Source organism: Platalea leucorodia (assembly GCF_965183815.1).
Source record: "Platalea leucorodia genome assembly, chromosome: 3".
Classification (NCBI taxonomy): domain Eukaryota; kingdom Metazoa; phylum Chordata; class Aves; order Pelecaniformes; family Threskiornithidae; genus Platalea; species Platalea leucorodia.
This window is the reverse complement of record NC_138825.1, coordinates 53,503,974-53,524,897: the sequence shown is the minus strand read 5'-3', so window position 1 is coordinate 53,524,897 and position 20,924 is coordinate 53,503,974. Positions and strand designations below refer to the sequence as shown.

Here is a 20,924-nt window from a genome sequence, read left to right as displayed (position 1 = left end):
GGAAGAAAGACAGGAAGAGTAAAGAAAATGACATGGGAATTAAGAAAGGAAAGAAAAATATATTAAATTTACCAGCTTTAAAACACAAAGAGACACTGTGATCACCCATTTCATATAAATTCCTGCATAAGCCAGGCCATGACATGATTGATTACCTTCAAACAAATACATGGTTAGTTCCTCTACAGCTGTAATTACAGGTATCTTCAGAAAAAGAGCATTTACTTGCACGCCAATTTAGCTGTATTTTACCAGCATCACCCATTCACCTTTTGGGAATACATTCCTATACCCCTTTTCAGATGCTGGATGTGAATTCTTGTGCAAAAATACCTTGGACATGGCCAATACATTCACTAGAGAACCTCAGAAGAATACAGGCTGTCCCAGACCTCTTTATTAGAGAACACATGCTGGTACTCAAACTTCTTCTAAGTCAACATCCCTCAGATGAAGAACTGTCTCAGATTTTTCTACGAGCCCTCATTACCACAGTGGTATTTATGGCTGTGCCTTAGGGGGAGCAAGCAGCCGCCCTAGTCTGTCCCACGCACAGCCAGCGGTCCCTGAGCCCTACTCATACAGAGTGTTCTTTTAATACGAATTTCATCTCAGGCCAGGGGTTCAGGCAATGACCTTCTAGACACCACCACAGCCCCAGCAATAATTGCTTGGACAGAATTTTATGTCACGTTAAATTTCTTGACCTTAATCTGTTAAATGGTACCGAAAGAAGAGCGCACAGCCCATTTGCTCATAGCTGTTCTAATCCAGCCTTGTCGATCAGACATTCACAGACCGTCGTCACGCTGGATGGGGCCCCCAAGGGCTCCTTCAGTTCCCAGTGAAAAAATACAAAACACTTCTCAAGATACTCAAGCTTTCTCCAAATACATACAAATCTAATGTGTTTTCAGAAAGCAGTAGGAGCAGGAGCATTTTTCTGGTCTCGGTTGCTTGTGTACCTTCTGAAGTATATCGACATCCTGTCTCTTAAGGAAATTGCAACTGAAATTTCCCGGAAGACTTGTGAAGAATGAAAGTTTTACGTGCTGGAGACACAGGACAAGACCGGCAGCCAGGAGCTCATGGACTTCTGCAGCTTTAGAGAAGTGTTGAGACTTCCCTGATATAGAGATCACTGAAATGCAGCTGACTTCTTACTCCATGACACTCCTGGCTATTAATAACACATGTGAACAATTTAACGTAAATTGGAAATAAATGTATTTCTTCAGAATTTAGACCTCTACATACTGACATCCCAAATTCACCTGTTTCTTGAACTCATTTTTTATCAAAAGTTTCACTAGCTTCAGGAAAATTTCACCTGAACCTGGGCCAGTTTAATTTTTTGATTGCAATGCCTTGCTTGGATTAGTTCCAAACCAAATTAAGTTTATCAGTCATTCACCGTAAATGGGATCCCCTCAAAGCTTGCAACTCAAAACCAAGTTCAGAGAACAAAGGTCGCATGCCAAATTTGAAGAAAAAAATTCACCTGGCTCTCAGCAAACAAAAACATTTTGCAAAGGAAAGATAACATACAAATTAATCATTTTAAATGCAGAATATATATTTCATGGCAATTTCTCATTGCTTTCTACATAATGCCATTTTCCCAAAAGTACCACATGATTATTTGCCAGCTGTATCAAGCACCACTTCCATTCTGTACCATGTTGCGATACTTCATCCTACTAGGAAGAACACAAGAAACTTCTACAGTCAATTTTGCTTGCATTTTTGGCCACCTTGAACGATGGATGAGCACAGTATTGTGAAACTCCTGCATGTCCTAATAAACCAGAGCATCCCTTTGTTTAATGGAAAAGTTGAATTTGATTTTTATTTGGTCACACAAAAAGCACAATCCCTGTTAAAGGCATATGACAAAGAGCAGAAAACAGTCCACAGAAAGGTTATAGGAAAGCGGTAGATCTGCCTAAGTTCCCACCAGAGCAATGCCAGGCTGGACTCCAACAAGAATGAAATGAAAGCAGGTCACTTCAGCGTGACAGCTCTTGCTTTTGCCATGTATTTGAGTCGATAGCGTACCATGAACAATAGTAGAGAGTTCCCAGGGAAAAAGATGAAAAAGACTTTTTGTTCAAGAACTGATTTTTTAATTTTGCTGGCACGACCTGCACAGTTTTAGAGAGCACAGGAAGAAGCCGGGGTTACCATTGTCTGTTCCCTTCTCTCTTTTGCCACGTGGCAAAGAAAGTGACATATAAGGGATTATTTTCTTCCTATACAAATAAATATCATCTCCTGCTGGAAGGGCTCTTCCCTGCCTATGTCGATCACGTCTTAACAGACAGCTGTCTCCTGGATTCATCCAGCTGCCTGCTCCACCTGGGTCATGGTGATCTGGGGTGTGCAACTGCTGTCCATCAGGGAAGCTGGATGTTTCAACCTGGACTGTCTATATGTCAGACAATAAACCCCACAAGCAGCTACAGGCTCCGCTGGGAACATTTTCTTTGGCAAGAAGGAGCAACTACCTCTAGGAGAGCAGAGGGTCCATACATATCTTAAGGCTGCTTAGTTTAATGTTAGTTGAAGTTGAGAGTGAAGGTTATTGTGGCAATAGGATATTGTTTGGTCTAGGTGGTGCCTGTCTTTTATTTGCTGTATTTTCCTTAAAGATCAATGTTAGCAAGGCTGAGGCATTCTTGATAATCCTTGACTGCAAGCTGAGAACTTGACAGATGAGGTCAAAGGAGATGATGGGTTGTTTTGGGTGGATGGTGGTGGTACTAACTCCTGTGGGCAGCTTTTAATCTTCACCAAAAAAACACTGTAACAGATAACCAAATAACTGCCTTTCTACAAGCACATTTTTGTTTTGTTTTGTTGTTTTCCAGTTACATCCTTTTTCTGATTCCTTGTTTTTTCAGAAAATTTTTAGAAGTTTCTCAGCATTGTCAAGAACAGCACAGAAATTAGTACAAAAGGCAAAACAGAGGCTCTCTCCACTCTCTGCCTCTTCCACTGCATTTGTTTTTCTGGTCAAGGTGAAGGATAAAACCTGATCATTTCTCCAAGAGAAGCTGAGGTTGTGGTGCTTTAAAAAAAGAATGTGATTATCCCAATTTTCAGCCTATAGTCTTTTTTTTTTGCTTTTCCCTGAAAAAAATAACATAAAAAAATGGTGCTGTGACTTTCCAATAATTCTCTCCTTTTGATCTGCATTCTTACAGGTAGTTCTTTCTTGTTTTTCACTTATTTTTGATGTTGCTGATTCCTACTTGATGCTATATTTAATTTTGCACTCATTAACATAACCCAAATGTCACTGCCAACTGCCACCAAGACATTCATTCTGACTTGAGATGAACAAATTCATTGTGAATCCCTTTGAAAAAAAACCCACTCCACAGCCTAAATATCTGTAGAAGATGAAGTCTATATTTGATTGTGATGAAAATCAGTAAATCAGAGTTCTTGTTTAGCTGCCGTTACATGTTCTCTGACTCAGTCAACAAATTTATTTCATTCCTGTTCCCCTTTCAAGCCAACAGAAAATAGTTTCATGGAGCTGGAAAATGCTTTGGGCAACACTGGGGGAAGCAAATAACTTATTTACTGAATACAGGGTGTTGACTGATTCAAAATGTCTTGCCAATTCATCCGAAGTCACCAAACGCTTGCAGCCAGAAAGAGGATGTGGGGCTCAATTAGTGGAACGAGACCATGATGAGGGCAGGTGGCTCCCCTCGAGCAGCCAGGACACTGCCTGCAGCATTTTTTGGAAATCCAGAGTCTCCCTTCTAGGAGAGGAACTCGGAATTCATCACCTCCAAAATGCTCCTGGCATGGCAGGCAGGGCACTCTGGTGAGAGGTGCATGTTCAAGGTCCACTTCAGCAGAGGAAGAATTCAATGCTGCTCTCCTGCATTTTGGAGGAGTGTCCTAACTGCCTACCCGGAGAGCAGCGGCAAAGCTGCAGCACCTGCCTCCTCCCTCCTTGCATGAACGGTGCTGCCATCCCATCCTTTTACATTCATGCAGAAATAAATAAAGGGGGGAAGGCCGAAGGTCTCATTTCCTTGGCAGCGGGGGGGGGATGACGATGTGGGGGGGGACACGGGGGACAGACAAAACATATTTTTCCTGATTTCAGTTCAGATGCTAACAGGAAGCCTTCATTTTTTATGACATTCATAGTGCAGGACTAGCATTTCACCTCTACAATACATCTGGGTTAACTGGAAGAGCAGTTCCAGCCCAAGCAATAGCTTTTTAAGACCAAGGCTTCAGCGATGAAGCAATATGAGAAAGATACACACATACTGCCACTTGGATTAACCTGGCAACACTTACATGTAAACAAGGTCTAATGGTGGACACCTTCTGCCCTTCCAACACATCGTCAGCTCACGCTGACACGTGGGGCGAGTTCCTCTCCAATGCTCGGTTGTACTGGGCAATCAAAGCATGGAAACCACATGAGCAGAGATTACACGGCCTCTTGAGTCTGGCAGCCAGATGTCGGATTGCAAGAGTGAGCGTAACCAGATGGTTTTTCTGCCGTTTTTTCTCCAAACACCCAGAAGAGGTTAACAGAACGACACACACAGAGATAAACTTATGATTACATTTGCATGTTTAGACATATACACATATTAGCCCCTTCAAAACTGTAATCCCTAAGGATCCGTAATTGGACAGCACAGCTAGGATTTTCAGATGCCAGGTCCAGCTCAGACTCTGCAAGAAGCTCCAAGCAAGCAACAGCTGGACTAGGACTTCTCCATATCGCTGCCTCGACAGTGGGACCAGCCCGGGGGTACAGCCCACAGAACCCCTCTGACGCTGGCTCCAAGCGTGCTCCCGGGTGCAGCACAGGGGGACAGATTCTCAGCTGGCCACGGACAGCTTTACTCTCTCCTACCCGTGCAAAGCTGCCCTACAGTGAGCTCTTTGGGATTTGCCATAACAAATACAGCAGGAGAATCGTTCAACTGTTGTGACACACGAGCTGCTGATGCAAAGGGCTCAGGCAAAGGAAAGAGGGCTTTGATGGGATAGTCCTACATCCCAACATAAGGTAGCTCCTTGGACACTTCTCTGGGGCCACAGAGACACACTTCTTTCTAATGAAGCTGACATCAGAGCTCACTGGAGAGAAATCTGGGTGGGTCAGCCCAGAAATCAGAAGATGCAGATGTTACTTTCAAGGACCAGTTTCAGGGCTGAACCCTCATCATGAGCCCACACCTGTATCCATCCCACAGTGTCTATGCCAGACAGCCACATCCGGAACAAAAGTATTTAGTTCCATTTAATAGCCTGTGCTTTCTCCTATACAAAACACAGGTTTGACGCTCACACACAGAATGTGCGTGGCACAGTCCCACATCAGGTGGAGAGAATGCATTTAGGACAGCAATGAATATCAGCAGATGGACAACAACAACCAGCACTTAACTGCTACGACTTACGTTTAAGATAAAACAAAATCCAGGAACAACTCCAGTTCCCAGCTAGATAATACAGAAAAGCAGCAGTCCTGGCTCTGAATTGCTTTTAACTGACTCAGATCTCATGAAGGCAAGGGGAAAACTCCCATTGAAGCTTTTGACTCTCAGACAGGCCAATTCCAGTTTATTGTTCCCATTTTATTTAGTTATGCAAAAAAGCACCAGGCCCTACACTTAGCTCTCAGAAATATTATTTCTCCATCCCCCAAAAAATCCAGATGAGAGTTTTAGTTTTGCAATACTTATTCTTTCATAAGAAAAATAAATAAGCAGAAATACATGAGCATTTCTTCCCTGTAAACATCAGCACAGCTTATTCACATTAAACCCAAGGTCTTTTGAAATGGCTCAAAATCTTAAGCAGAGGTGGGGGAGCCCAGATGGAGCAAAAGGGTAAACAGATTCTGACACAAGTTTCTCTCAGTGTCTTGGGAAACGAACTCAAACACTCAAAGGGCCCAAGAGCTGAGCTCTTCTCCACCAGAGGGGCAGGCTGACCAGGTTTGTGTGCATCTTTTATGGGAGGGAGAAGTTGAAGACGGTCTGATGATGCACCCTTTGAATGACTGCGTTTCCCCTCCTCCCTACAGCCTCCAACTCAACACAATTCTGCTTGAGGGCTAAGAGTGGCTGGAAACTTCCCCGTGAAGCATTTAGTCCAAAGACAGATCCATAGATACACAGAGAAGGAGATCTTTCTGAAACACTACCTTGGTGAGCCCAAAATGCTTTGTTTGAAACAGCTCTGTCTGCATGACCTTTGGAGAAGCCCAAGGCTCGAAGCCCATGACAGCTGCCTTGACAGACAAGAACATCAGACTTCCCCAGCAGCTGCAGGGCCTGGGGAGCTTCTGGATTCCTGGAAATACTGACAAGTTTTCAATGCTGGCCAGTTTTGACCACAGCCAAATTTCAAAATTCCTGCAAACTGAAAGCCCTTGCTTTTAGCTACCTCAGATCCGAATTTCTAGAGGCATAAATAGAGGTGGCAATATTACCCATTCCTGTCAAGGCCAAATACTGAAATAGAATGAGTCAGCCCTTCTCTGAATTGTGGTGTTACCTTCAAATCATGAAAATTAAATTAACACATGTTCTTCCTCCTTACCTCCTGGTTTGCAGACCACTGACATGCCAGTGATAATCTTTGCAATAACAGTGTGAAAGCTTTTAACCTTCTTTTAAAAAATAAGGAAAAACAAATTCCTGTGCAGTAATCTTCTGACACTGCCCATGTCACAGAACTCATTGATAAAAATAGCTGAATTACCATGCTGCTTGCTTCTAGATCTGACTTCTTAGAGCTACAGTTCTATTGCCAGTAGCATAAAGGACAAGCCCTTAAGATGCAAGCATTATGGAGCAGCCAGTGGGAAGCAACCCAGCTACAAGGAACTAAAGCACAGCAGCACCTGCTCTGAAGGAGGTGGCCCTCAATGAGGGACCTCAGCAGAAGTAGGGAGAAGCCAGGGAAGCAGAGACTTGGTTCCTCCTCAGAAAAAAAGGTGGTGAAAACAAGAAAGGACTAGGGAATTGTAGTCCAACTGAAGACAGACCTGGACTTTTCAAAGTTTTTACCTTCCCTAGCAGGGCAAAACTCCCCCCGAGGAAGTCAGGTTCTGGAAGTCCCCAACCTGTCTGCAAACACCTAGTGCAGTAACCAGCAAATTTTGCATGTTTCCCCAGGGTTTTGGAGAGATGAACACCTTCAGAAAACTGTCATTTCTTCTGCAATTTTATGTGCAACAGGAGCCCACAACTACGGGACTGCCAGTCATTTCACATAGCCCTAATGATAAGACTTCCCAAGTGCTGCACTGTAGGGAGTTTTCTCCATTCCAGGGATTTGCCACCAACCCAGAGGGATGCTTAAAAACACCGCAGTGGGACACATCTGTCCGAGCTGCTTCAGCGGTGTCACAAGCCTACGTGAGTCCACCACCAGCTCTGGCAGGTCCAGGCAGCAGGTTTGCTGACTTGCCTCTGTGCTAATTTGTCCATCCATCTCGTGAGGTGAGAAGATCCAGTGAAAAGCTGGAGTTCCACTGGAGCAGCAACAGCCCTGGGAGGCAGCACAATTTTAACTCTAAACCTCCGTGCCTCAGGTAGCTGGCTGTGTGCTCTCTGCAGTCTTGGCTTAATTATAGCAATGTAACAGACTTCATCCCCTGTGGTTAAATCTCTGGTCTTTGGGCTTGAAAGACCATTCAGAACATCATGGACATTGTATGTCCCTACACAGACATAGTTAGAGCCTGATGAGGCAGCCAGGTCGGAATCCTAGAAGCATCTTCATAATTAAATTAGGAGTACCTTCCTCTAGCCTCTGCCTGCCTGGCTTTAGTTACAGCAAGACCTATATTTGACTGTACATATTAAAATAAATTTTCTTCTCTATAGCAGCGTTGCCTCCTCCCCACATACTGACAGGTAGCCTCAGTGGCAGGGGTGACTCTGGTTATTTAGAAAGTGGAAGCAACAGCCCAAACAGTTCCTCTCCTGTGCAGTGAGAGGACACAAACTGCTTCTTAACCTGCCTCTTGGAAATTCAACTCGGAAGCCGGGCTGACAAGAGCGTACAGCAGATACACACCCCCACCTAGTGGGAAACGCTCAGCTCTGGCTCTCTGGGACAGGAGAGGCTTCAGCTCCACAGTCAAACATGCACCTACCACAGACCCCCAGAGCAGCTTTGCTTTTTGAATCAAAGGGGTAAAAACAGCTATGATGAAATCTGAGGGTATTACTTGTAGTCATTAAGCAGAAAGCACTTTAAGGAAAGGCAGGTTAAGCCTACTAAGGTACCAGTATTTTATCCACTTGATATTAGACACGACTGCAAGCACAACAGCTTTGCTTTATACTACTGCAATGATTAACTTCTGCAAGGTCAATGCAATAGGCATGTAATATGTTAGCAGAATGGCGTAGCAGCACTTTAAACCTATTTTGCTACACTAGAGAGAACTAAATTCCTGAATGCAAAACGAAGACAAGTAAGTCTTGTGTAAATAAAGAGGTTTTAATATGTCTGTAAGAGCCTATCAGCTCACAAGCTGAGTCACTGACTTTTTTCTGGAGACAGTTTGGGGTTTACTACTACTTTTTTTTTTTAATCATGCCCTAGATAAGGGTGAAATAATTGTGAGGTGGAAAGTAGAAGCTGGAGGAAAAAAGTCTCTTTTATCTATTTCCACTTCTGACTGCTCAGTAAAGACATCTCCAGACCCCTCCTGTTCCAGAGCAAGGTGAAGGTGCCACCCTCCGGCTTGCTGGGACCGGCCACCGCATCAGGCCCACGACCCGCCACAGAGGGACAGCGGAAAGACCGCAAGAGCTCGGTTTGGCTGGCCTTCAATTACTTTAATCTTTTCTAGTACAGAATGAGACATGCATGCTTTGCAATTCTTATTAGCCTTCAAATGTCTTTTACGGGTCAGCAAAAAATCACAAATGTGCACTTGCATTTCGCAGCAGCGTATGGCCCTTTGAGACCCGATTGCATCTGTTTCTGAAAAGAAGTTCAGCCACAGAAATCTGTTTGTAGTCTGCAAACCAAATTCTCTAAGGGCAGCAGCTTTGCCACCCGTAAGTATTTCTTACGGGATCACCCTGATGCACTTTGTTCTTCCAACTCATAATACATAATCATTTCCAAGAGGATTTGGGTTAGGTACTGCACTTTTTTCCCTTCTTGAAAATAATTCCAAGTTCTTGTTTTAAGATATTGTGGTCTACACACAAATTAACTGTGTATACATACATGACATCTTCATAAGCAAGAGTTAAGCAAGGACCGACACAAGCTAGGCTCAGGGGGACTGTCAGGATGCAAGTCTTCTGCAACTCTTCTGTTTGGCCCAGGTCAAGGGCCAATTCAGCTAGCACTGAAGTTAGAAAACCCATCATTGCTGTCACGCAGATCAAGTCTGCAAGTAATTTCATGCTCATTGATGAGAGAGACCCTGCACAGTTCAGGTTGAAGACAACTTTACACACACAGCCACTATTTTTACTGTTGGGGTCAGGAAGCTCTTAGGTAGAACAAATTGCATTAGTAGTTTAGTTTTTGAGTAGGGGGTCTTAGACTTGTCCGTTCAGACAGGGCACGTGAGATTGGCTGTACTTATTTACCTTCCTGTTTCTCAGTTCATGTAGGGTGAGACACACGCGCCCACCTCCACAGCAACTTCTGTCACGCAAAGCGCTAGTTCTGAATAGCAACGGCGGTTCCAAGTTTACTGTCTAACACAGACTAGTAAGAGGTTTATGCACTTTCACCGCCCCGAACAGTTGACAGCTTTGCTAGCAGACTTGCTAAATTACAGCCACGCACTTCAGTTCCTAGTGTCACAAAAACCACTAGGACTTTTTCCAGATTTCACAGAAGTTTGGAGTTAAGACACTTTAACCAAGCCCTTCCTTCAAACCACACAACTAACCTTTGTTTGTCCTTTGTAGTTGTCCACCAGAACAAGCATTAAATCATTTTCATTGCTTCAGCGTTCCTACTATTTGCCTTCAACATTTAGTAAATTTTCATCTTCCAGTTCCACAAACATTCCTGTTTGTATAGAGCTTTGGACTTTCTACATTCAGCCTTAAAGACAGGACACAAGGCATCGGGACAAGTTCACCAGCTGACTGCAGGCAGGAGATGAGCAGAGCTGCTTCTTAACCTGGTGCACTGCAGAAATGGAGCCTTACCAACATCTGTTGGGTCTCACACTACTGACTTCAAAGCCTCGGCAAGAGCCGGTCCTGCTTGAGGAGCTCTCTGTGGCTTACCTCCTCAGCGCCTTAGCTCGGCTTAACTCAGGCCTCCTCCACAGCTTAAGCACTCCCTTCCAGAGCATCAGTGTACAGGCACGTTGACCCCTCTGTTCGTTAAGAGCACGCAGCACCAAGAAGGTGCCCGAGATACGCACTATGGCACTCACCAACAAAGCCCTGCCTCAGCGTCCACTCGCTGAGGAGGAGCGCTCCACTGGGGGTTTTTGATCTCTGCTATATGGTATTTCACCGTACCATATAGTCTTCAATAAGGGAAGAAAAAAGGACTCCGCTGTTTCCTTCATCTTCAGGCAGACTCCATGGTAGACACAACATGCCTCCTCTGTACTTTGGAGGTACTTCTGGAAAGTAAGAAGCAAAGGATTCTCTTCATATCTGAAGCACCTGCTCCTCCTCTAAAAAAATGCCACTGCTGCACCCCCACTCAATTCACCTTATCTGCAGGATTTCAGTACGCTGAAGTCTGAGACCTAAAGCCTAAGTATTGGCCTTTACTAATCCAGATACCAACCCAACTTGCTTAAATTAAGCTTTATATCTATAGCTAGCTACACGTGACTTACAAGTTATGATAAATACTGGTCCTTTCTCCAGTAATTATCAACAATATTAATCAAATCTATAACCAATATTAAGTCCTTAAAAAGGATTTGCCTCAACAGTCTTGCAACAGGTATATTGTGGGCTACCTGATGTATTTTGCATTAATTTAAGCATTCTGAAGGAAACACACAAGGAGAGAGGCTGTGAACATTAAGTTAGGAAGATGGGTTTCAAAATAAACAGATCACCCCAGTAAATAAGTACAGCGAAGATTTAATTTTGAATTGCCACTAGAAAGTATAATTCTCTCTGCCAGAAGCTTCTGTCAAGGAAAAAAAATCTGTGTGATGCTAGCGTTTACTCATGGAGAGCCAGGCTTCCTCTCTAAGAAGAAAAGCTGAGCATAGATCGTGACAGAGCCTTCGTTCACCAGCTCTCCAGACAGCAAGAATACAGACCCTTCGGGAGGCTTTTTTTTTTTTTAAATACAAGTCAAAAGCCGCCAGACTGATTACCAATAGACTTACTTTTCTTCTTCACTGCTCTCACACCCTCAGAGGAAAACCAAGGATGTGAGGGATGATGATACAAGTTTTAAACAGGATTACGAAGCAATCCAGACTTAAGCAGAAGCTCAAGCCGCATATGAGATGAGAACTAGGCCTAGAGAAAAAATATTCCACAGGGGGTGTGTGTGTGGGGGTGTGTGTGTGTGAAAAAAACATCAACCAAAAAACCACTTTAAATGTGAAATAAGCCATGTTTGCATAACTCACTTTCATTCACAACACAGATATCTCACCAGTTGCAGCTCTGGTTAGTGATTAAAGACTGTTCCTATGGTGGTGGCAGTTTCTCTCCCTGCACCTGCTAATGAAAGGCATTTCTTTCTTTATAAACAATTCTCCCCTTAATCTTACTTGATACTTCAAAACAGCAGCCTAGCAGTATGGTAATGTAAGCTTATTCCTTGTTTCCCTGAGAATCCATCCTGAACTTAAAGGAGCATACTAAGATAGCTCAAAGAAAACTTATGTGCAAGGTACTATGTATGTCCAGTAGCGTCCACTCTGAAATACTTGCAACAGAATTAGCAAAAAAAAACCCAAAACACACCAACAATTTCTTGTATTTTTCAAGACCTTTTGGGCATGCTCCTTTACACCAGACAGTACTTCATTCCCACGTCAAGCATTAAGCTTAATGTGTTCTAACTGCTTCAGGAACACAGCTACGCAGAGACAATTTATACTCAATATATACAGATGATCAGTCTCTTAAGTTAAAGGATGTTTTAGGATATACTTGAACAGCTAGCTAGCGCGGAATGAGTATCACATGCTGTCATTCAGTTCCTATATGAACAATGTCGCCTGACCCAGTACTGTAATCTCTTGCCCAAGGTAACACTTCAAAAGCTAGTGCATCAGTGCAATACATGAAGCTCTCCCTTAAGAGATCCAGGAAAAGGTAAGGATGACGGAAGACAGTCAAGTCAGGCAGGCACACCCACGCCTATTTCCCCTTTCATCCATCTTTCTAATTTGTACGAAAGCTCCATACCTTGTAGTACAACAAACTGCAAAAGGCGTTTCTCTTCTCCAACCATTTTCAAATCAATTAAGTAACTGGACCAGCTGTTACTAAAAATGAGTCTCTTATAGACAGTCATACAAGATTCTTCTTTTGAGTTTTATTTGTTTATAGCAACATGAACTACACGTTTCCACTTAGGTATTTTAGTGCAACAAGGAAATCCATTACCTCAATAAGCTTCAGCAAGGTGATCTGTTTCTATATGCAATGGAAAAGATTATTTAAAGTGTCTCCCTTCATTGCACAACAGTTTAAAGCTTCAAAAATCTAAGTAAATAGCTCTCTCAGAATTAAACAAGCAGACACTTTGCTTGATTATGAAATGCTTTTGTTGGATGAGCTAAGTGTTTTCTGCAGTAGAGCAATTCATTTGTAAGCCACAGGCACTACTACAAGAGTGGTAACAGAGTAGAAGTGGTGACACTTTAGTAGTCTGTGCAAGAATTCCACTCTACTTTTTGCAAGTTGCATATCTTGAAGATACATTCTCCCAGTTGATCACATTCCAGATGGCTTTCAAATAATCAGGTCTAACATTTTTATACTGAAGATAATAAGCATGTTCCCATACATCGATTCCTAGCAAAGGAATGAGACCTGTAGAAAAAAAAAAAAAAAGGAGGATAAATTTTGTAAATCTGTGAAAACATGCTTTACATGTAAAGTCTTATATTGCATCCTGAAGTTGTACCCAATTTCTGAGTCTTTATCTGCAGGAAGACAAAGAGTTCTCCAGCACATAGGTGCTTATTGCAACATTTTACAGAATTGTTTGCTCTCCACACACACACACATAATGCATAAACCAAAAGAGCTGGTTAAGATAAACACCTATGAATACTCTAGAACTGCCTTGAAGACATAACTGAAATGAGATACAGTAATTTTTGAAAGGTTTACATCTTTTGCACAGTTATGCAAGCATTTTCATGAAAAGTTACACCATGAAGGAGTCTCTTGCCATGCCAGTTTGCTTCCAATATTTTAATCACAAGTTATTAATTGTCTAATTACTTTCCTTGCTTTTGTGCTAAAATATCCTTCTCACTGAATTCTTAATGGGGAGTTTTCACTGGGGGGAGAGGGGTGAAATTTACCCACATTATGCTGTATGTCCCTATAATAAAATTATTCTTTTTTTTTTTTTCCTACTGATAAGCAATACACGGACTGCTGACAATTCCTTGTCGTTCTCTATGAATTCTGCAGAACATGTTTCAAAGATATCTGCAATAGGATCTGGACAAACAGCGACTGCGGGCAGGATTCTCACTGGTCATGACCTCTTCCCTCTGTCGAGGGTGTCCAGCCTGCCATCATCAATGCCATGTCACTCTAAGAAAGTAAAAATGTCTTCAACAGTGATCATGGTCAGTATTATGCTGCTTGCCTAGCTGTAAGATTTACCCCCATCCAAGGCTTATTTAACTGACACTCATTACTCTTTACCAATATTAAGGAAGCAGATTATAAGCCTTCCATTTTAAACCCAGCCTACATAGTGACAAGAGTTACCCTGTACACCTTCCCCTCTCCTGTTGCCTGGCCTACACTGACAGTTCTGTGAATAGCTCCTCTGCCAGAGAAAACAATCTGAAGGCAAGAGGCTTAATCTTCCTCGATACAGGCAAGCTACTCCAGTTACTCAAAAATAATCCAAAGGAGCTTAAGCTAAAACTATTGTCTAAGAGAGAGCACTTTCACAATATGCCCCGTCTATTTCCCCTTTGACTAGACAGACTTTAAACCCTACTGCTCTTCACGGTTTTTAAGTCCTGCTTTACAAATGCTGTTTTAAAAACTGCAACTCTTTTTCACTTCTGCTAGTAGTCATATTCAGTTTTCCAGCCCTATTTATCTAGCAATTTCTTCTCAGTATTTATCCACAAACCCCTTTTCAGATCTCATACACTTGCCTGTGAAATCTACAAAGAGAGAAGCAGAGGGGAAGGAAAGAAACCTGACCTGTTGTTCCTTGCAAAGGGTCTTGATTTGCACAAGCTGCTATTTGTAGGCGTCCCTGCTCTTTGTTATAGCCAAGCCACCCCCAGCCCGATCCTTGAACACCAACTGATACGGCTGTCAGCTTCTCCTTGAAGTTTGCGAAGGAACCAAAGTCACGCTTGATGGCTTCCATCAATTCCCCTTTTAAAAAAAAAAACACAGAAAGATCACAGAATGTCAGGTGCTTAACATCTTTCAATTTCCAGATATCACCTGGAAATAGAAGGAAAGAGCAGCAGAAGCATTTGGGCTCTGCAGGAAGTGTCTAGAGAGAGTAGTTGCATCATTAATTAATCAGCTCTGTCCCAACCTGCTTAAGGGGTCAAGCAGACTGGAAAGAAATTAGTGCAGTAGTCAAAGATGCTGTCTTCAAAGACACAGCCAGGGTGCTAACAGCAGGACACTCAGGCATTTACATTCTTGTCTAAAAGGAAAGGAAACACCACAGAGGAGGACTAGGAAAGAAGGTAAAGAGCTAGTTTGCATATCGAAAAGGGCAACACTAAGTGGCTGTGATTTCTTTGTCTTAATACAAAGAAACATTTGGACAGCTTTGATATCAATATAACGAACCTACACATAGTAAAAGGTATTTAACCACTTCCTCAGATTTTAGATTTACTTCTGCTTCTACAGTCAAGTAGTCTATTTGATATGGATAAGCAGGCTCCATGATTAGATCACTTCTCTATTATACAGTTAAGCTAACCTGTGCTAGGGCAAAGGGAACAGAAAGCAGAATTGTTTAGTGTAACAATGAACTGTCTAACTAATTCCTTTCCCCTACACCCTACCACACTTGTCGTTTTCAGATTTAAGTGTTTGCTCAAAACCAGAAGGCATCTATGCTCCTCTCTAATTAGCTTTCTAATTAGCATGTGTAAGAATACTTCATACAGTGCAATGCTGGAGAATTCTTCATTCTTCAGCCCTTCCACCTTCAGACAGATGGTCTTGAAAAATCTCTTGGAGATAGCTGCAAGTGCATCTTAAGACAGGCTTTAGCAGGCTTCCTACAAAAGCCCTGAACCATTCAGTTGAAACTGAAAGATGACATTTTAGGCTTACTGACTTTCACAGAAGCTTCACAGAAATTGGGAGACAAAAATCAAGGCTTTAAAGCATCTTTTCTGAGAATGTCATCTAAAACCAAGTTCTATCAGAAATGGACTGATATCAGAACTGCTTGTTGAAATTTCAGTTTCAAAGCTTCAAAACTTTATGCTCTAGTCTTAACTAGATCATCTTCAGAGCATCTTTGTACTTCCATAGTAGAGTCAAAAGTCACAAGCAGATGTCACCTATGAATGCTGAACTGGAGTACAAAGCACCTGAAGCCCACCAATTTACAGACAGGCATGTAAACCTCATTCAAAAATCCTCACGTTTATCACAACAGCTTTTGTGAGATCTGTATTACAGGGCCTTTGCCTTTCACTGCAGGTCACTTGTAGATAATCACTACCCTATCCTCCCAAAGGGGATTTCTTCCTTTAGGCTTTAACTGCTAGACTATCCCTATTTCAAATTGGAGCATAAATCCAGTCACTAGGTTGGGTGGTCCGCAGCACATTTCTTCCTTTTCTGTGAATCGAGTACATATATGGCAACTAAATTAGCATAGCTTTGGAAAACTATTTTCTCATATGAAGATGGAATATGCAGCAATAGCCAAGTATTTTGCAGTGTACACGATCAGATTTAGAAATTAAAAATACTTAGCCCAGGGCTAGCTTTTTATATTCTTGGCTTGCATCTGAAAAACGCTGAATTCCTCAAGACTGTGATAATTGTCATATAGACAGGCAAATTAACTCTGAAAAATAAAGATCCTTCAGACTCTTTCAAAGAGAGAAAAGATCATCAGTTCTACTGGTCAATTAAAATTGATGCAATAAACCATCATAACAAGCACTAACCTTTAGGCTCTCCTCCGCCAGTAGGAGAAAGGTTTGTCCAGAAGATGGTGTGATTGATATGACCCCCACCATTGAACTTCACTGCAGGCTGAAGTGACACTTGAGCTGTAACATCACCTAAGGATGCAGAAGATAAAAATACACGGATAAATAAAAGCATCGTCATCACCACAGTAGTCACCATGTTGCCACTAAGCCTCCATTGCTCTCCAAAATCTTTCAAGTCTTACTAGTCTATAACATGCCTATGGAAAAGATAAGGTTTATGACTGTTATCCGTATTTTAGATAGTCACTGACATAAACTACATTAGAGATTTCTTTATATTTGACCTTTTCTTATCCTGTAATGATATGTGATCTGCTAATATTGCACCTACCAGGCAACCCATATTACACATGTAAGATCTACTGCCATCCTACAGCAGAATGAAGCAACTCGTAGAGCCAAAACATTTTAAGGACCCAGCACTAGTAAATTGCTCAGTATTACCACTACAAGACAAGAACATTGTTCACCCATTAGTGCACTGATTTGCAAACCAAGAATTTTTAAACAATTTATAGGGCAAACAGTTTATGCTTCAGAGAAAGCCGATGAGTACAGTGAGCATGTACACGAACAAAATGTTCTTCTCCCTTCTATTTTTTGTTTCGTTTTGGTTTTTTTGGAATGAGGTACTTGCAGGAAGAGATAGTGACCCAGATCATTTTACTCCACATTACAGGACCCTGCATCTGAAATCAAGATCAGATGCCCTGTACTTCCTCCCTCTCCACAAAACGTCATATTCCTTAAAGAATTCACTGGTGCTTTGTGCCTCTAAATGGTGTTGCACCACATCAACACAAATGTTTTGAATACTATTATGGCTTTTAAAAGAATTTAACCATTTCAAAGGTTTTTAAGCTTCTTCCACCACTCCAATACATTCTCTAATAAGAAATCAGTGGGGGCAGCTGTTTCCTCCACTTGCTTTCAGGAATGAGTGGTAGAAGTCTTCCTGTAAGAATAAATGAGTCAGCTTAACACAGACAGGAAAGCAAGCCACAAAGCAGTAGCACACCTGTTACTAAGGTTTTAATACAGGATTCCAGGTTCTCAGCATCTCCTCATACCCTTCAGAAACTACAACAGCCTTGGTAAGCTTCATACAAATAAAAAGACCTGGATGAAGCTCTTCCAATGTAACTCGTAAGTCCCCCCAAAAATACAGAATTCAATGCTTTGCTAAAATAAATTACAGTAGCACTCAATCACACACCCATAGCTTTTTGTTTTTGCTGGAAATGACCACTATTACAGCAAAGAGTTTCCTTAAGATGCAGAAACTAAACAGTTTTCTATAACCTTTTCTTAAAAGTCATTTTGTCCCTACACCAATTCACTTTCACATGCAATACAGGTTTTTGGGTTTTTTTCCCCATTCAGAAAAATATCTGAGAGTTAAAAAACAGTCTATGACTAATATGTGATCTCTGCATCTCCAGTCCTAATAATACCCAGAGCAACAAAACCAGAGGGGTACAGGACTGGAACAAGGCATCCAAAGCAGTTAGTACAAGCACTATTTGCTGAATTCAGGTATCAGGTCAAGGATGAGACAACTCTCGCACCCAGTCAAATAGCATCTTTGGGACATTTTCCTTGAATTTTGCATGCCTTAATGACACTTAAGTTCATCCAGCACATACAACATATCACAAGCCAGAAACCCAAAAATAACCCAGGATGTCTTTTATGTCTTTATCACTGTTTATTCCACCATTCCTTAGAGGAACCTATTCCCCAAGACCACTAAGAACCAGAGATGGCACTTGACCATTGTCCTTAAAACACAGTATTTGTGGTGCTGTCAGATCAGTCCTGCTGAACACTGCACTGGAAAAGACAATGGAAAAAAAGTAACTTGCCCTTCACTTACAGCAAAAGTATCTTGGAATTTATTTGTATACAGAGTCTTTGCTCCAGCTTACCACGCTCCTCAACACAGCCATAGAGGACAATTCAGTAAACCAAGACGGGCAGCTTAGAGGTGCTCCAGAGACTAGTCAGCTCAGTTCCTCAGTCTTTCTACCGAGAATCATTTGTTTCCTTGTAAGAGTAGTAAGTAAAGCATCACAGGTCACGTGACTGTCAGAAAAGAGCAGGGAAAATTCTGGTAGGTACAAGTTTCCACTGAAAATAAGTTTCAAGTTGATATCCTTGAATTAGCCAATCCTGCAGATTTTGATAAACCAGTAATCAGAACCAGCTTATGCTGAAACAAATAACAGAGTCCTGTGCTGCACCTTATCACTGAAGTGCATACTCACTTTCAAATCAGCTGACAACATAAGCCAACAGGACTCAACTCAGGACAGCTTTTATTTGAGTTTTCTAAGCAGATATAGATAGGTGAAGAAGATATTAAAGATGATCTGAAGAGAATACTTTACTTTCTATTGCTGAACAAAAGCTATTGACAAGGTTCTGTTATCCAGAAGAGATATTAGATAGTGATTACACGTGCTGTGTAACGCAACACTGAAATGCAGTACAGGAAATTCTTGATCATTCTCAGCTTTTAAGTATGGAAAAAGAATGACAATACTGAGAGAATGAGGTGGCAGTTCAGACTTTGACCTTTCCTAAATCCTGGTCTTAGAAGTCTTTCTAATGAGGGTCAAAATATACAGTATACTGGGATACCAATTAGGGAGGAAAAAAAAAAAAGCCAAACCAAAACACACACAAAGATCACAAGCAAATATTTATGTGCTTTAATGTGCATGACCACCCCCAGTACCTTATCCATTTGCAAGATAACGCCTGCAAAATCCTTAGAGAAAGATTAACCTCTATCTCTAGATTCACCATTTCCAACAGCAAGCGATGAAAGCCTATCAAAGGATAGTATTTTTAAAAACCACCTCAAAGGATCCGCAACACTGCAGATGTTTCTGCTAACTGCAAATTCTGCCTCCACTAGTGGCTGAAGGCTTGATCCTTAAACAGCACAAGTAACATCAGTAGCAGATCCACTGATTTCTTATAGTTCAGGTTCCCTCCTCAATTCTGTGTGCACTAATTAAATCTCCAGAACACAACTTTCCTGGACCCACCACTGGCAGGACAAAGCAGCAGCCAATCTTGATTGCCTGATTCTTAATTGAATCTCATTAGTTCATTAATTTAAATGGCACAAATTATTTTTAGGCTTACTTAGGCACTTCAAATCTTTAAACTTTCGTAAGTATCCAACTTTCTCTATTCAAGCACACTAGCATTTATCAAGGGCTACAGGGCTCAAGTTTACTCAGATATTGACAATTCTCACTTTAATACAAGCCGAAGCAGTTAAACTGCACCATGAACCCACCTGGCAACCAGACAGAAGTGAGCCTATAAAATAATCACCTCTTAGAGGTAAACTGATACTCTTTAGAAAAACCATCACAACAGAAAAAAAAAACCACAGAAAATATTCCACCTTCTTAAAAAGATATACACATTATTTCACCCATTTCCATCAGTCCAACTGAAAGACTCAAAGAAGATTTGAAAAAAGCATTTCATGTGTTTCAGTGTTGCCCAGATAGAACTGTAAAGTCTTCACAGAAGTCACCATATCTCAAGATTCAATTTGAGATCTTAACAAAAAATTCCATGATGGCTTGCTGTATATTTCGGTGTCTCACACTGGCACACGAGCTACGTGACTCCCTAATCTGACCCACTGGCATTACTGACACCCAAACTCAGATCTCTTCACTGCGTGTCGTATACATTAACTGCTCATTTGTCTTACCTCCATTTGTAGGCGACTAAGATTATTTCACAAGAGTCAGCAGAGCATCTGATGTGAAAACAATCAAGGTGCACAAATTTTACTTTCCATAAGTGTGTTACTAACCTTTCATTGCAAAGTATTTGTTTAGTAAAATGACTGCAATTTCCTATTGACTCAGTCTTTGGTTCAAGTTACTAATGTAAATATAGACTAAACCCACAACAATCAATGAATTTTCTTCTAGTTTTACAGTACTACAGAGAACAGAATTCATGCTTTTTAGTTACACCTAGTTTCCACTTATCAGCATCACTGAAGCTTACAATGAAAGCTTGTTCCTAAAAGCATTTCACCTTATTTAAAACAAACAAACAAACAAATAAACAAACAAACAGACCTTGAATTAGATAATCCAAAACTTTTAAAAGAAACTATTTCCACTGGAAAGAAGGGGTATCCATTTTTTTTCTCCTGTATCATCTGTGTCAACTAGCGTCCATCTCATCTGTTGACTGTGGATATACAAACCTTTTGCCAGTGCCTCTTTGTATTTCTCCTCCGCAACATTCAGATTGTTCACGTAGGTGGCATGATGTTTGCTGTGGTGCAGCTGCATGATCTCTGCGCTAATATGAGGTTCCAGAGCGCCATAGTCGTACGGCAAGTCAGGAAGAGTGTGCTTTTGCCTAGAGACCAAGCACCCCAGTGGTGCTATCAACTTGGCACCGCTTCTAGAAGAGAAAAACCAGAAGTAGTCTTATTCAGTACTTGGGCTTTACCACTGAACCCATGACTGTTATGATCAGC

General features: G+C 41.6%; 1 protein-coding gene across 19 annotated transcripts in view; it reads right to left on the bottom strand.

Moving 5' to 3' along the window:
- Window positions 1–20,924, bottom strand: part of SOD2 (superoxide dismutase 2) — a 36,094-nt gene that overhangs the window by 13,524 nt on the left and 1,646 nt on the right. For 6 of the 19 annotated variants that reach the window (XM_082306062.1, XM_082306053.1, XM_082306052.1 and 3 more), the window contains exons 1-2: window positions 12,390–12,872; window positions 4,330–10,624 (exon numbers count right to left, since the gene is read on the bottom strand). Coding sequence is in view for 1 of the 19 variants with exons in the window: in XM_082306058.1 (XP_082162184.1) it covers window positions 12,874–13,019; window positions 14,388–14,567; window positions 16,346–16,462; window positions 20,646–20,848 (646 nt within the window). In the remaining 18 variants the exon portion in view is untranslated. Of the gene's footprint in view, window positions 1–4,329; window positions 10,625–11,602; window positions 11,697–12,389; window positions 13,020–14,387; window positions 14,568–16,345; window positions 16,463–20,645; window positions 20,849–20,924 lie in introns of those variants that run through there. The other 13 variants (XM_082306058.1, XM_082306048.1, XM_082306060.1 and 10 more) reach the window with 13 other exon arrangements.